Source organism: Anabrus simplex, chromosome 1 (genome assembly GCF_040414725.1).
Source record: "Anabrus simplex isolate iqAnaSimp1 chromosome 1, ASM4041472v1, whole genome shotgun sequence".
Taxonomy (NCBI): Eukaryota; Metazoa; Arthropoda; class Insecta; order Orthoptera; family Tettigoniidae; genus Anabrus; species Anabrus simplex.
The window spans coordinates 421,532,018-421,549,134 of NC_090265.1; the positions used below are offsets into that span (position 1 = coordinate 421,532,018).

The following is a 17,117-nucleotide window of genomic DNA, read 5'->3' on the forward strand; positions in this document are numbered from 1 at the left end:
AGCAGGTGATGAAGTGCACTGTTATTTGTCAGGCTACATTAATAAACAACATTTTCGGTACTGGTCCGCAACTAATCCTCAACAGTTCCGTGAGCGACCTCTTCACAACGAGCATGTTGCTGTTTGGTGCGCTGTCACTGATTTCGGAATTGTAGGCCCTTACTTTCTTGAAGAGGAAGACAGAACTGCAACAGTAACAATGGATCATTAAGTACAGCTGTTACGCAACATCCTGCAGCCGACACTCACCAACTTAGGGAATCCTGCTGTGTGGTTCCAACAAGATGGGGCCACTCCTCAGAGAAATGTTTCCAGGACGTCTCATCTTACGGTGTGACGTTCCATGGCCGGCCCGTTCCCCTGACCTTGCCCCGTGCGGTTTCTTTCTCTGGGGATATTTGAAAGATCACATCTACCGACGTAAGGGAGAGGCTTCAGAAATGCATCGAACAGGACGGTCAGCATTTGGATGACATTATTTTCAAAACCTAGTGTGGATGTGTATGTGACGCAAATGGCAAACACTGCTCTTTCAAATCTTTAAATGGCTTGTTTGTTGCCGAGTTATTTACGTTTGAAAGTCATCATGTAAATTTGCCGCACCCTGTACAATAGAATAAGTCCTCTAATTTTACAATCACTCCCAGCAGAACAAACTGGTTTTAGATCTAACCGTAGTTGTGAAGACCAAGTTCTTGTGTTAACAAACCATATTGAAGCAGGTTTTGAAAAACAACTGAAGAGTGGTGCAGTGTTCATAGACCTTATGATACACGTTTGGAGAAAGGGAGTTGTGTATAAGTTTTTTAAACTTGTTGGATGCAGAGTAATGTCACAACTCATAAACAACATGCTGTCATATAGAATGATCCAGGTAGTTATGGATAACAAACATAGTAAAGTTAAAAAACTCAACAATGGTCTCCCTCAATGATCTGTGCTCTCTCCATTGCTGTTTAATATGTACATTGCCGATATACCTGGCACTATATCACACTATTTGCTTATGCGGACGACCTAGCAATAGTTTCTCAGCAATCCAATGTGAATGAGATAGAAGCAATTCTAAACAGAGACCTTGAGATTTTAAGAGAGTACTTTGATAAGTGGTGTTTGATACCTTGCACCAGTAAAACAGAAACCTGTCTCTTTCACCTTAATAACAGGCAGACAAATATTACTTTGAATGTTTCCCTCGACAACTCTCCTCTACCACACAATCCTAGCCCCAAGTATCTTGGAGTAACTCTTGATCGGACACTATCCTTCAGGAAACATTTAATGAATACTGCTGCTAAAATGAAGACCAAGAACAATATCATTCAGAAACTTGCAGGTTCTACATGGGGAGCATCAGCATCCACTCTTAGGTCTCATCAGCATTGGGACTGGTATACTCTACAGCCGAGTATTGTTCTTCTGTTTGGCTGAATAGCCCTTATGTTAAGAGTATTGATGTTGTTCTGAATCAGACAATGCGCATTGTCAGCGGCGTAGTCAGATCTACTCCTCTTTTTTGGTTTCCAGTCTTGAGCCACATAACACCTCCAAGAATATGCAGGCAAAACAACCTAATACGCAAGTTCAGGAAGATAACAAATGAACCCAAGTCTTCCCATTCATGAAGACATGGTTGTTAGGTATGGACGTCTGAAATCAAGATCTCCGCCCATTCAGACTGCAAGGGAACTCATCAGTCTCATCAATAGGAACTTTAATGGTTTTGATGTATGGCAATTGGAGTGGACCATCACAGCTCCAGATGAATGGCAGACCCTCTTTAGTCTTCAACATCCACCACCTAGGTTTTTTTTAATGATTTGTTTTATGTCACACCGACACAGATAGGTCTTATGGTGACGATGGGATGGGAAAGGCCTAGGAGTGGGAAGGAAGCAGTCGTGGCCTTAATTAAGGTACAGTCCCAGCATTTGCCTGGTGTGAAAATCTCCCCAGAAGAAGAAGAGGCCGTACCAATCATGGACGATGTGGGTCATTGTTGCATAAACGGGGTATGCGCTCCTCCCCTGAGTGCAACTGTGGTGAGAAGAAACAGACCATCCATCATACTGTCATTGAATGTCCAAGGTGATCATATTCCGGTCAGCTGAAATAGTTTGTGTGTGCTTCTGACGGGGTTGTACAATGGTTGGACAGTTTAGATTAGAGTTTGTGAACTGTTTTTGAGATTGGTTGATTGTTTGAAGTATTATATTGTTTGTTATATTTTTGAATGTTTCCGTGTACTAGCCATAAGCTAAATAATAAATTTGATTATGACAAATTAATCAACTTCTAACAAGCATTTATTTGATACTAGCTGATGTACCTGTGCTACGGAATTCTACACTGTATAGGTACAGAATTATAGGTTAGGTAGTGTACACGTTGTGAACAAGATTGTACTAAATTGCATAGCATTTAACGTTACCCTAGAAATGCGACGGGGAAGTCACCAAATGTTTTTTTTAAATTTTATTTATTTATTCAGGATCAGCAACAGCATAACGCCGAATTACAAAGGTCCGAGCTATGTACAATAGATATGAATCTAAAATGAAAGATATATAAATATTTACAAAGAACACAAATATACACAATAAAACCATACAATCATATATGATACATATTTACATAAACAATGATATTAACCAAAAAAAATACATTTACAGTAAATACATGAGCAGAACTGGGAAGAACAAGAAGGAAAATTAAGTTATATTAGAAATATCATGACAGAAGGAAGGAAACGTTACGAAGATGTCTAGGTTCTTGTTGATAGATAATGTATTAAACATTGCTGGAATACGTATAGAAAGGGACCTTTGGGTGAGAGAAAGCCGGGTGTAAGGAATATGGAATAGGGTCTTCATTCTGGTACTACGGGATGGGACGTGGAGGGGGAATAAGGAAGCTAAATCTGGAGACCTAAATAGACCATTAGCTGCTTTGTATAGCAGCTTTGGGTCGGCTACTTTCCTCCGAGCAGAAAGAGCCTGGAGGTTCAGTTTCCCAAGCACTTGGATAGTGCTTAGGTTCCGACATGCTGGGACCCTGGCTCTGACGATAGCACAGAAAAATGATTGTACACGGTCAAGGTGGCAGAGGTTTGAAGAAGCAGAAATGGACCAGACTGGAGAGGCGTATTCAACAATAGGTAAGATACAGGAAACGTAGAATGCTCGGAGGGCATTTACATCTGTGGGATCAGAAAACCTGTAGAGTAAACCGAGGAGTGACATAGTACGTGAGGTAACCCTGTTTATGTGCGAAACAAACAACAATTTACTGTCAAACTTTTTGATTGTCAACAAGAGCAATTGGTTGGTTCAGTAGGTGATATTCTTGTAGAACGGGGGATTTACGAAGTGTGAACGAAACGGTGGAACACTTGGAGGGATGAGGTTTAAGACACCATGTAGTACACCAACCTGACAGTGAATCAAGAGCATTTTGTAATTGGATTGTATCTGTAGGAGAATCGATCTGCTTGAAGATTTTACAATCATTTGCAAAGAGAAGGATTTCACATGAATGGTGGGTTAGGGAAATTTCATTGTAATGGTAGGTCCCCTTTCCTACCATCAGTCACAATCAGGTTGGGGAGTATTCATTATAATGGCAGACACTCTCCACCTGCCTTTTTACAACCTCAGAAAGACCGTCTTAGTAGTTTTCCCAACTGAAATGAACATAGGTCATTACAATGACATCAGTAGGAATGACGCGATTAAAAGCAGTGTTTTCATATGAAATACTTGATCAAATAAAAAACCACACATTTTCTTACTTTTAACGAACAGTACTACGCTGCCGATTTAACAGTCCAAAGTTTCAGAGTGGAATGACCAAGCCACAAACAACCGTGATCCGTGAACACATTTCGTCTTATTTCGGCCGGGTAGGGGTGTCGAATAGTGGAGACTCCCAGGGCAGAAGCTATGCCCTTTTACTAATCTGTTTCCTAGCAGTACCCGATGAGTCCAAAAATTTCAGTTCACTATACAGGCGGCGAAAAAATCTATCTGACTTGGAGTTAAATTTTTTCTCCAAGCCAGAGGAAAAACCCCCTCTTCACTGCTAATTTCAAATAAAATGATTGTAGAATGTAATAAAAGTGAAGAGGAAGAAGCTTTTCTTAAGAAACCGCTCTTTTCAGGGTTGAATTTTGAGTTAGTGAATTGTGGTGCTATAATTTGGAATAGGCCTAAATTGTAATTCTAGACCAGGTCATACTACTACTACTACTAAATGAGCCTCTGCCTTAAGTATGCACACTGCTCATTCAAACCAGCACGTCGGAGTAGGGATCGAATAGCTAGAATATTATGATGAACCAGTCTGTTACGTATCAGCAGTACGGTATCAGAAAATGTATGATCCAGAGGAATGGCATGCTAAAGAAGAATGTTTTCCAACTACCCAGCTATTACCCACCGATATTCAGTCAGGCTGTTAAACTCGGTACGCAGCAGTAATCCCATCTCTCTGAGTTGAGCAGCAGCATAAGAGACAAAGAACATCACAACAAACAGCGATCAATGTAATGTTATTGTTGATCAATGTAATACGCTTTCAGTATTGTAGGCCTTCACATTTAGTTTCCTTCCGACTCTGAAATGCCACTCTTATCATAGTCGGTATGGTAAAACTGAATAAAACATAAATGGTCGGAAATTGTATTCCCTATAACTTTTGTTGTGTAGTACTTTTCGATAGGACCAATATCATAGGTATTTAAAAATTAAATTTTATGCACCTTCCCCTAAACTACAATTTCATCCAGGGTGAATAAAATTGTTTATAATTTAGACTGTAGTTTCTTATTCTCCGACTCTATACACCGACTTTCATTAAATTCTGTTTACCCATTTTCTCATTTCTCGGCATTGATATGAACTTGTCAACAAAAATACAAATTTTGAATATCTGTGTTATCAAAGCCGATATGGTAATAATGTATGACATAAATGATTGGAAATTTAATTCTATATAACTTTAGTTCTGCAGTATTTATCGATAGGACCACTAATAATATAAATATTTGAGAATTAAATTTTAGGACTTCCCCTAAACTACCATTTCACTCAGAGTGAGTAAAATGATTTATAGTCTACATTGTAGTGGATCATCCCCCGACTTCAACTACCGATATTCATTAAATTCTCTTCAGCCATTTTCTCGTGATGCGTGTGCATACAGACAGATAGATAGACAGACAGACAGACAGAAATTACGGAAAAGTAAAAATTGCATTTCCTTGTTAGTATGGACATGGTCGATACAGAAATACCATTCTTGTCGAATTCTGAGCAATGTACAGACAAAACTCTTATTTTATATATATAGATAGATGTCGATTCCCATAGGGAACCTGAAATATTTGTCCCGAATGAGTAAATTTATAATATAAATGGTCCGTTATTAGACATTATTTATTTTCCAGCTAATTCATTCCTGGTTGCCAGCGTTTTGCCCTTGTGTGCTAAGTTGGGCTCATAACGGACCATTTATATTGGTATTATAAATTTACTTATGCGGGACAAATATTTCAGGTTCCCTATGGGAATCGACATCTATATCATCTGATGGCCAAGCAGGCATCAATTTTTGGTAAAGAGACAAAGTCTCTCATAGTGCATTGGCACTGCCGGTGGCTTCAAGTAGCCTATGCAGTGGCCTCCACGGTATGCACTAGCCATGTGTCTTGATGGGTGTGCTAAGTACCAACTGATGGGCCCAACTTAGCACACGAGGGCAAAACGCTGGCAACCAGGAATGAGTTAGCGGGAAAATTTATAATGTCCAATAACGGACCATTTATATTGGTATTAAGCATTTATTTGGCAAAAGAAAGCTGTAACTTTTTTTTTCTCTAGTGGTTTAACATCATGCTAACACATCGAAGTTTCCAGCTATGCAGCCATAAGAATAATTAAAGATATTCTTGAAAAAAAAAAAGCTTCATTAAATTAAGCATATTAAATCTCCCATGTTTGTACATACAGTATAGTAAATGTCACTTTGTGAAAGAAAACATTGTTAACTTCAATGACAGTGTATTTACACATAATAATTAAAGCACTGGAGATAAGAATGATCTTGACACTCCTTATGTTGATTAGGCAAAACTGTAAATAGCTATAGATGTATGGAACAGAAAATATATAAGCTTCCATCTACTGTGAGGGAATTAAACCCAAAGAGTTTTCTATTTGTTAAAAAAGACAGTATGTTTCTTATTAGATGGATTTTTAACTTATGATACAAACAATATGAAGTGATTGAGATTTTGCTTGTATATTTGTTTACTTGTTGTCTTTGTTTATTTTAATGGTATTTTTGCTGTACATTACTTGAATGATTGTTGACAGTCTATATTGCTTTTTCGTGCTTAATGGCTGCTCTTTACTGTGTTACTGGCTTTGGAAGGTGGTCCAACTATGTCATACTCATAAGTCAGCTTTGTGCTATAACTTGTGGAAGAATTTTAAGTTTTAAGATTCCTACCATATTTTTTTCATATATTCTACTAGAGGGATTATGTTTGTTACTTATCATTCACTGAAAGCAAATTAAATTTTGAAATTTTGTATAAACATAATACAACACTGTAAGATTTTTTCTTTCATGAGGAAAAAAAGATTTTACATTAAATGAATCTGTTACCAGCGACCTGTTCCTTGTCGTGTGGCAGCTGCGCGAACCTTATTGGTCTTCTTACGATACAACCAGAAGCAGGTTCAGAGGTCTGACATCAGATCACGGATTATTACAGGTAGTTAGTCAAAGGTTTATTTTATATGTTTAAGATACATGTGCAAGATGGGTGATCATTGCAAATAGATCCTTGATACAAAATTTGGTATTTGATTTTTAGAATGTCTTGTTGTTTTGTTTTATTATATATGCTCAGTATTGTGTTAGTGTTTTGTAATAGATAGGACCAGTAACTGAAACGGGCCATCTAGTTGGCTGAATGGTCAGCGTACTGGCCTTCGGTTCAGAGGGTCCCGGGTTCGATTTCTTGGTTCGGGGATTTTAATAGCTTCTGATTAATTCTTCTGGCATGGGGACTGGGTGTTTGTGTCCGTCCCAACACTCTCCTCTTCATATTCAGACAACATACCACACTACCAACCACCACAGAAACACGTAATAGTGATTACATCTCTTCATATATGGTTGGCGTCAGGAGGGGCATCCGGCCGTAAAACAGGGCCAAATCCACCTGTGCGACATAGTTCGCACCCGCGACCCCACATGTGTGGGAAAAGCGGTACGAAAAGAAGCAGAAGAAGGACCAGTAACTGAAACAGGTGGATCATTTCAAGTCCTTAAAGGAGCATTTCAGGTTCAGTAGTTCAGTATTGTACTTCAGTATCTAAACAAATTGCCTCAATAGTTCTGTGTTTATAAATGTAATTCTATGCGTGGGAATGATACCTATATGCTGTCTTTTACCTCGTTTTCCGATTGTGAAAAATCGTCAACTTAGATTCAAGTTATGGGAATGCAAGGTAAGTAGACAAGGTTTCAAGCATACAAATTACAGTGTAGTTTGTTTTAGACATTTTACTTCTATCCTAAAATGAAATTTGTACCAATTCAGAAATTTCAGGGGTTATTAAAAAACCACCATATAAATTAAAGAAATAAAGCCAAATCGCCCATTAGTTTCCTATCAAAGAAGAAATGCTTGAAGAAGGTGTAGCCAGCACTAGTCAGGATTTTCAAGAACGGAATGTGAAGAAATTGACACAGAATTGATAGTGACATAATGAAAAAAGGTATACAATGTGAACTCTGATTGGAAATACTCCATAAAGTTGACACTGTGATGAGGACGACTCACCTGATTTAGACACGTCTTTTAGAATAACCAAAGAAGATTCTACTCCTGATGAAGGGAGAAATGAAGGTATTAATCCAAGAGGTGAGAACAATGTTTCTTTCAAGTGGTTTTGTGTGTGTGTGTGTGTGTGTTTGTGTGTGCACGCGCGTGTGTGAGATATATATATGTATATGTTTTTTTGGGAGTGGTTGCAATTGTTATTTCGTTTCTGTAACACATGTCATGCTTCACAAATTAATATTACGAACAGGTTCATTGCTAATAGCATCTACTGAATGCTAGAATGGTTACAAATATGTTTGGAAATCATAACTACGGAATAAGAAACATACTATCAGAGCCATAGCAGTTACATCAGCACTTTATTTATATGGAATCGGTCTCAAGACTTTTAGATATTTCGACTTTTAAAACAAAGACACAATTTAATAGAATCATTGAAAGACACTAGTCTATGGATTTTATGTGATGAATAACACGGTTCTCCTGACTTTAGTGCAAAATTTCTGACACACAGTTGGACTTGGAAAACTGACAAGATTATGGACTTTAACGTGATTCAAAAATTAATGGTGGAAGGAGGCATGGAAATGGCAGCTTGTAAAGCATTGCTGCAGTCACTCACCACCAAATGTATGTTATTCTTTTTCTCTGCGACCACCACAAAGGCATAAGAAAACTTCTTCAAACACATTTTCCAATTATTGAACACCTGTTTGACATATGGCATTTAGTTACGAGCATTATGAAGCAGCTTAAATTTGAAGCAAAATGCTGTGAACAACTTATGACATGGAAGAATACAGTAGTTTAGTAAACCATCTGTGGTGGTCATCTGTAAGTTGCAGAGGTGATAAAGATGAGTTTATTGAAATATTCATATATGCTCTCCAATATGTTTGTCATATCCATGGGTCCATGGTAGTACATTTTTGAAATGTGAACATTGTGCTGTTAGGGAAGATAAGAACAAGATAACGACAATGTAATAAGTATTTTATCATCACTCATTGTAAATCTAATTCTCCTGACATGTTGTCATAAAGCCAGTGTAATTGCTGTCCTTTCCAGGAAATGTTTGTCATTTTTTGCTAACTGCACAGGAAGGTATAATTTTTATTACATTTTCATCCAGCGTATTCCAGGAATTGATCCAATATATAAATTAACTGTATGCAATGTGGTGCCATGTACAGTGTGTATTTTTCTTTAACTGCTCTTGTGACTCTCTTGTAGTTATTTGCATAATGATTAAATGTCTTGGAGTATTCAACATGCCAAGGTTCAAGATTACAGTATCAAAATTATCATGTAACGTAATGCAGTCTGCACTTCTCGTGACATTTATAATTTTACTTTCATGCCAACACACATTCATTATTGGTAGACATATTAACAGATATGCTACGTTCACACCATTCTAAATTAGACTTTCTTTTGCTCCAGTTCTGGGATGTCATTTTTTATTTGAATTCATATAATTTATTTATTTATTTATTTATTTATTTATTTATTTATTTATTTATTTATTTATTTATTTATTTATTTATTTATTTATTATCAGCAACAGCATAACGCCGAATTACAAAGATCCGAGCTATGTACAATAGATATGAATCTAAAATGAAAGATATATAAATATTTACAAAGAACACAAATATACACAATAAAAACTGTACAATCATATATGATACATATTTACATAAACAACGATATTAACAAAGAAAAATACATTTACAGTAAATACAGGAGCAGAACTGGAAAGAACAAGAAGGAAAATGAAGTTATATTAGAAATATTATGACAGAAGGAAGGAAACATTACGAAGATGTCTAGGTTCTTGTTGATAGATAATGTATTAAACATTGCTGGAATTATATCTCGAAGCCATGGTAAATGATCAAAATCTGTATCAGCAGCAGACTTCTCTCCTGCTAATGAAACAGGATTAGAAAGAACACGTCCATAAATGTAAAGATCGAAGCATTGACGCCTGACTCAACCATAGTCCTAGCAACATCTAGAGGCTAGATAAATAACCTGTACAACTACGCAATTACTCTATCGAATGAGACAAAAATAGTTCACTTTCAAATCAAATTCCCTCTCATTTCCAGTGTTCAGTTAAAAATTAATTTTTAACCCGAACTGCTCCTTTAAGATATATATATTCTTCTAGTATGGTAGTATACTAAGTGAAATTGATTCAAAGTGCAACAAAGGTAATGAATTGTGCTTGCAATTTGCTGTCAGCAGTATTCTAGCAAGAATGATTGTTGGTACGAAAAGGTGGGAAACCTGGCAGGAGGGTACTCGAATGAGGAAACAAAAGGCTAATTTACGAATAAAATTCATGTGCAGCGAGTGGAAGAGAATAAGTTACCTAGGACTAATGGATTTGGCCATGAATGGTAAGAAAGCAGAGAGGGAGATTGGGCTGACAATGGTTAGTCTCAGTTTTTGATGATTTAGTGATAAGAGGTGTGGAACTAAAGGAAGCCACAAGGCTTCTTGTAAATAGAGGATTGTGGAGGTACATAGTCAATTCATAGACTAAGTACTGAAGGTATAACAGTCCATAATGAAGATGGATGGATAGACAGATTGACTATAAAGCATGTCTCTTATATACGAATGTGAGTAATTCACTGGATTATTATACACTCATACTACCTGTTGACTAATCTCAGTTCTCTATTGTACATACAAAAATATTAAGAGGTGACTCAGTAAAACATTTCATTGTAAACTTTTTCTCACTTTTATCCAGAATACCAAATAGTGTAAATCAAAATTCATACTTTCTTTTACAAGAAGATGATTTGAATGAAATAGAGGAGTGCTTAAGGGATAACACATAATCCATTTTCACTTCAATCTCTCAATTCATTACGGTGTTTGCCAGTTGTACAGTTTTGTTCCTTCTTCCATACATTGGATAATTTTGTTAGAATTTATAATAAATTTACACATTAAGATAATAGGTGTGTTTCAATTCAAGTATATGTATTTGGTTTACAGAACTTTGTCGAGGTCGGAGTTGCTACAGCCGTATGATGTTCATAAAAATATGTCATATAGCTATTGAGTTATATTCGCGACGGTACTTCAAGGATTACTTCTTTACACATCTGTTGGAATTAGCAGGTTAGCATGATTTATTCAGTTTTGTAATTTAACTGCAATTTCCTTCTACCTTAAATAGAAATTATAAAATTGGAAAAATTCATATCTTCTGTTCATTATTTACAGAAAAATAACATTTAATTGATACTATGATTTGTGTTACTGTTTCATAGCCAACATTTGATTTGATTTTTGTTTGCTTACATTTGTTTCCTTAATGAAAGGTTTGCAATAGAATAATTCAGCACAGTAAGCCTATCCGGAGCTTCTGTGACTCAGGCGACAGTGTGCTGGCCCCTCACTGCTGATTCCGTGATTCAAATCCTGGTCACTCCATATGAGATTTGTGCTGGACAAAGCAGAGACGGGACAGGATTTTCTCGGGGTACTCCACTTTTCAGTGTCATCTTTCATTTCAGCACACTCTCCAATATCATTCCATTTCATTGTCAGTCATTAATCATTGCCCCAGACGAGTGTGACAGGCTTCGGCAGTCAGCACAGTTCCTATCCTCGCCGCTAGACGGGGGCTTCATTCATTCCATTCCTGACCCGGTGGCATAACAGGAAAAAGGCTTTGGATATTATTATATTATAGTAAGCATATCCAACAGATATAGAATCCACTGGCACTGTAGTGGCTAAGGTACTAAATACAGAATATTGTCACAAGTTCATGTATATTCAAACATTTCATTTACCTGATGATGACCAAGCCAAGTCTATTTTATTATTTTTTTTAAGGCTTGCAAAAGGTGAAGTCTATTTCAGTAATCATCTAAGCAGGCTTTCAAAGGTTTGTTAAATATCATATATGTGACCATAGTAGTGTAAGCAAGTATTCAGTGAATGGTTTTGGTTTGGAATATTCTACTCTTTCAGATGATTCCCAGGTGGTAAGGTAAATTCTTTATACAAATTCTTATTAACTGACATGAAAATACTGTATTAGTTATTTCAGAAAGAACACAACTCCATTTTTGACTGTATGTAATTTGTTCTTTCTGTTTCCTTTCATTTGATTATATTGCCTTTTTAAATTATGCTTTCCGTAGTGTATGTACAGTTCGCTCCAAAAAAACTATGTACGGAATGATCACTTGTGAAATAACTCATATCAGTTACATGAATAAATAAATAAATATTACTGTACTGTATATCTGAATTAAAGCCACTTTTTATTAATGTGTCTAAAAAAAAAAATGCCGAGCTTTCTACCAAGTTTCGTTGGCTTTCATCAGGGCAAAGCATGTAAAGGTCTCCTGACAGTAATCATAGAATTTTGTTATACTTGTTAATATAAAGTGGCTTTAATCCAGATATAATATTTATTTTATTATTTTATTTTTTTATTTTTTTAATAATGGCAGTGAGCCACAAAAACCTAGGTTCATTAATTAGATGATCAACTTCTCAGATTCTGTTAGCAGTTGCTGGAGAGAACATATCCATGAATTATGTAATGCTGAATCAGAAGTTGACAAGCATTTATTGAATGTTATTGCTCAAGCTCTGGTTAAGAACAGCTTGGCTTATCTCCAACCAGGCGAGTTGGCTGTGTGGTTGCATCCAGGAGATAGTGGGTTCGAGCCACACTGTCAGCAGCCCTGAAGATGGTTTTTCTGTGGTTTCCGATTTTCACACCAGGCAAATGCTCGGGCTGTACCTTAATTAAGGCCATGTTAGTTTCCTTCCCACTCCTAGCCCTTTCCTATTCCATCGTCACCATAAGACCTGTCTGTGTCGATGCGACGTAAAACCAATAGCTTATCTCCAACTCTTGCACAAGTCTAGAAGACACAGTCCAAGGCACATGAAGCAACTGTGTCAGATGACACATCAGCAGAAATCTTTGAAGGTGCAGTGTACTAAACAGTCAATTGTAAGCCCTCATAATCAAGATCTGGAACACTGAGCAGATTTCACTAGACTTTTGAAATTAGCTACTGGCAGTAATCTTCAAAAAGGGTGATAGAACAGACTGCAGAAACTATCATGGAATCTCTCTTCTATCGCTTCTATTGCTGGAAAGATCATAGCCTGGATACTATTCAGTCATATACTAATGCTGTCAGAAAAAGTCCTACTAATGCAGATTCAGCAGAGGTACGTCAGATATGCTTTTTAATAGTAAAAACAACTGTGGGAGAAATCTTATGAACAGAACAAACCCCTTTGTGAGATCTAGTCCTTCAACTGCTGTCCCAAAATTTGGTTTTGTTGGATCCTCTTTTTCCTCTTCTGCTTCAGTGTTTTGTTTCCTCGCTTAATCACAAAGGTCCACAACATCTGTTTGTGGTGTTGAGATTAGGATATCATCATTGCAAGTAAGAAATTCTTTGAATGTTCTGGCATTCATGTCGTTTGATACAACCCCACTAATCTTTCCCATTGTCATCTATAGTGGTCTTCTTCATTAAAAAATTCAGAAATGGCACCACAACCTGTATGGCCAAAGCAGTCTCGAATTGGGTCTGTTGTGGCTTGGGGCTGATGACCTTAGATGTTAGGCCCCTTTAAACAACAAGCAAGCATTGTGGCTTGTTGTCATGCTGCTACAAACATATGCATGGCAGTTTCATTTCCTCATTTCTTTCAAGGAAAGAAATAGTTCTTTGAACCAGGGCCTTACTGTATTTCACTTTCACTGACTGAATAATGCCTAGGCCCAAAGTTTAGGAGGAAAGAAGACTACTTTGATATTATGCAGGAGAGATGTATATGAAGGACACCTATCTATCATCAACACTATCCTTCTTCCTGTACTGGGCAAGTTAGCCGTGCGGTTAGCAGCGTGCAACTGTGAGTTCACATCCGGGAGATAGTGGGTTCGAACCCCACTCTCGGCATTCCTGAAGATGGTTTTCCGTGGTTTCCCATTTTCACACCAGGCAAATGCTGGGGCTGTACCTTAATTAAGGTCACGGCCACTTCCTTGCCATTCCTAGGCCTTTCCTGCCCCATTGTCATCATAACTGCAGTCATACTGCAACATGTGAGTTTTGTATAGAGCCATCAGCAGACCCTCTTCTTATTTCTCAGTGGAAACTGTCTGACCTTCATGATTCCTATTGCAGTGACCTTGAATGCTTGATCAGAGTTCCTTTAAGGAAGCTGTTAGCCATATTGAGGGATTATGGTATTCCTAGTATGATTTTTGTGGCAAAGCATCTGATAAATGATTTTATCTAAATAGGGTGTCCTGATTTCAGAACTGTCACTTTTTTTTGTGCGTGTGTATCACATCAAGTTTTAGTGTTAATTGCCATTTACTCTCTGAAAATGTGTCATTGTGGCTAGGTGCTGCTTTGCAATAACAGTGAATTGGCTGTAATTTGTCCTCTCTATTGAACTCGTTTGATATAAAAGTCAATTTTTAGAATTGTTACCACCTCAAAAGCAGAGTTACAGCTTTGTTGGTGGCAGTCAGTTGCGTTGTGAGTGTGGTGGAAGTCTGACCTGTTATGTTGAGTTGTAAAAATGGTGAGTGTGTCAGGAATTAGAAGATGATGTGGGATTAACCCAGACTCATTCTGTTACTTGTGTGGATGTTATATAATGAAGGGGCATATTAGGTCAATAACAGTATTGGTGAAACATTTATACACTAGGTAATCAAAATTATCCGGACACCTGGCTGAACATGACGTACAAGTTTGTGGCACCCATCCATCGGTAATGCTGGAATTCAGTATGGTGTTGGCCCACCCTTAGCCTTGATGACAGCTTCCACTCTCACAGGCATACGTTCAATCAAGTGCTGGAAGGTTGCTTGGGGAATGGTAGCCCATTCTTCACGGAGTGCTGCAGTGAGGAGAGGTAGCGATGTCGGTCGGTGAGGCCTGGCACGAAGTCAGTGTTCCAAAACATCCCAAAGGTGTTCTGTAGGATTCAGGTCGGGACTCTGTGCAGGCCAGTCCATTACAGGGATGTTATTGTCGTGTAACCACTCCGCCACAGGCCGTGCATAATGAACAGGTGCTCGATCGTGTTGAAAGATGCAATCGCCATCCCCGAAGTGCTCTTCAACAGTGGGAAGCAAGAAGATGCTTAAAACATCAATGTAGGTTTGTGCTGTGATAGCGTCATGCAAAACAACACAGGGTGCAAGCCCCCTCCATGAAAAGCACGACCACACCATAACACTACCGCCTCCGAATTTTACTGTTGGCACTACACACGATGGCAGATGACGTTCACCGGGCATTCACCATACCCACACCCTGCCATCGGATCGCCACATTGTGTACCGTGATTCGTCACTCCACACAACGTTTTTCCACTGTTCAATCGTCCAATGTTTACGCTCCTTACACCAAGCGAGGCGTCGTTTGGCATTAACCTGCGTGATGTGTGGCGTATGGGCAGCCACTCAACCATGAAATCCAAGTTTTCTCACCTCCCACCGAACTGTCATAGTACTTGGAGTGGATCCTGATGCAGTTTGGAATTCCTGTGTGATGGTCTGGATAGATGTCTGCCTATTACACTTGACGACCCTCTCTGTCAATTAACAGACGAGGTCGGCCTGTACACTTTCGTGCTGTACGTTTCCACTTCACTATCGCATCAGAAACAGTTGACCTAGGGATGTTTAGGAGTGTGGAATTCTCCTGTACAGACTTCTGACACAAGTGGCAGCACAATGCACCTAAGATGAAAAACGTATATTTTTGGGGGTGTCTGGATACTTTTGATTACATAGTGTATTATGCATATTTTAAAGTAAGGAGACTTGGACAAGGTGTGGGCTCCCAATGTACATCCTTGTCAGAAAAGTTCCAGGACAAGTGTATTTCTGAGGTTGCAATATGAACAAAGGAACAAATGTTGGTTTTATGTTACCTGGTATGTGTACGTTCTGAGATGGCCTGGGCAATGTTTCCATGCACACGCACTAGGTGGCAGGGCCGTGCTTAGCATCACTCTGTTTGGTTTAGTGATGGTGACACAATGGACACTGATTGTGAACAAAGAGTGGACATTTAAGTTTTGTGTTCAGCTCAGTAAAACCCCTAGTGAAATGTGGACAATGATTACACAAGCATATGGAGGCAATGAACTGTCAAGAAGTCATGTGTTTGAGTGAAACAAAAGGTTTCAGAAAGCCAGAGATTCAGTGAAAGTCTACAGCACATTCCGATGCAAATGTGGAGCGTGTAAGGCAGTTATTGCAAGAAGACCGTCGTGTAACTGTGCATGTCATAAGATTTTACGCAACAATTTAGGGAAGCGGAAACTGAATGTAAAACTCATCCTGCACACCCTCAGTCACTATTGATCTGCATTTAGGGCAGTCGCCCAGGTGGCAGATTTCCTGTCTGTTGTTTTCCTAGCCTTTTCTTAAATTATTGCAAAGAAATTGGAAATTTATTGAACATCTCCCATGGTAAGTTATAACAATCCCTAACTCCCCTTCCTATAAACGAATATTTGCCCCAATTTGTCCTCTTGAATTCCAACTTTATCTTCATATTGTGATCTTTCCTACTTTTATAAACGCCATTCAAACTTATTCGTCTACTAATGTCATTCCACGCCATCTCTCCACTAACAGCTCGGAACATACCACTTATAGTTACAATTCTTGTTTTTTTATTTTCCACCTAATTCAATACATAATTTTTTATGTATTTTAATGTTATGTTTATATTAGAAGTAAGTTCAATACGGGTAAAAAAAAACATGAAAATAGTTTTATGCAACATGCCACTTAGACGAGCAGCTCGTCTCCTTTCTCCCTGGTCTTCCCAGCCCAAACTTTGCAGCATTTTTGTAACGCTACTCTTTTGTCGGAAATCATCCAGAACAAATTGGCTGCTTTTCTTTTGATTCTTTTCTTGAATAAAGTAATGCTGGTGAGGGTCCTGTACACTGGACCCATACTTAGGTTGGGGTCTTACCAGAGAATTATATGCCTTTTCCAGTGGTGGTTCATGCATGAAAGGCTTTTGGGCACCGCCCCACCCCCTTTTCAAAAACATTTAACGTTATTTCACTCTGTAATTGATTACATAAATAGATGGGCAAATGTAGCGAAGTCAAACTTATAGTGGTGTGCTGTTCAGTTATACAATGGTATCTTTATTATTTCGGCTGTAAACATTTTGCTTTTCTGTTTTCAAGAAAATGGCAG

General features: G+C 38.1%; 1 protein-coding gene across 1 annotated transcript in view; it reads left to right on the forward strand.

The window, feature by feature from the left end:
* LOC136871708 (uncharacterized) overlaps nt 1–17,117 on the forward strand; it is a 245,700-nt gene that overhangs the window by 110,583 nt on the left and 118,000 nt on the right. Inside the window, exons 9-10 of the mRNA XM_068227141.1 lie at nt 6,673–6,778; nt 10,877–11,002. Of these exons, the coding sequence (XP_068083242.1) occupies nt 6,673–6,778; nt 10,877–11,002 (232 nt within the window). The remainder of the gene's footprint in view (nt 1–6,672; nt 6,779–10,876; nt 11,003–17,117) is intronic.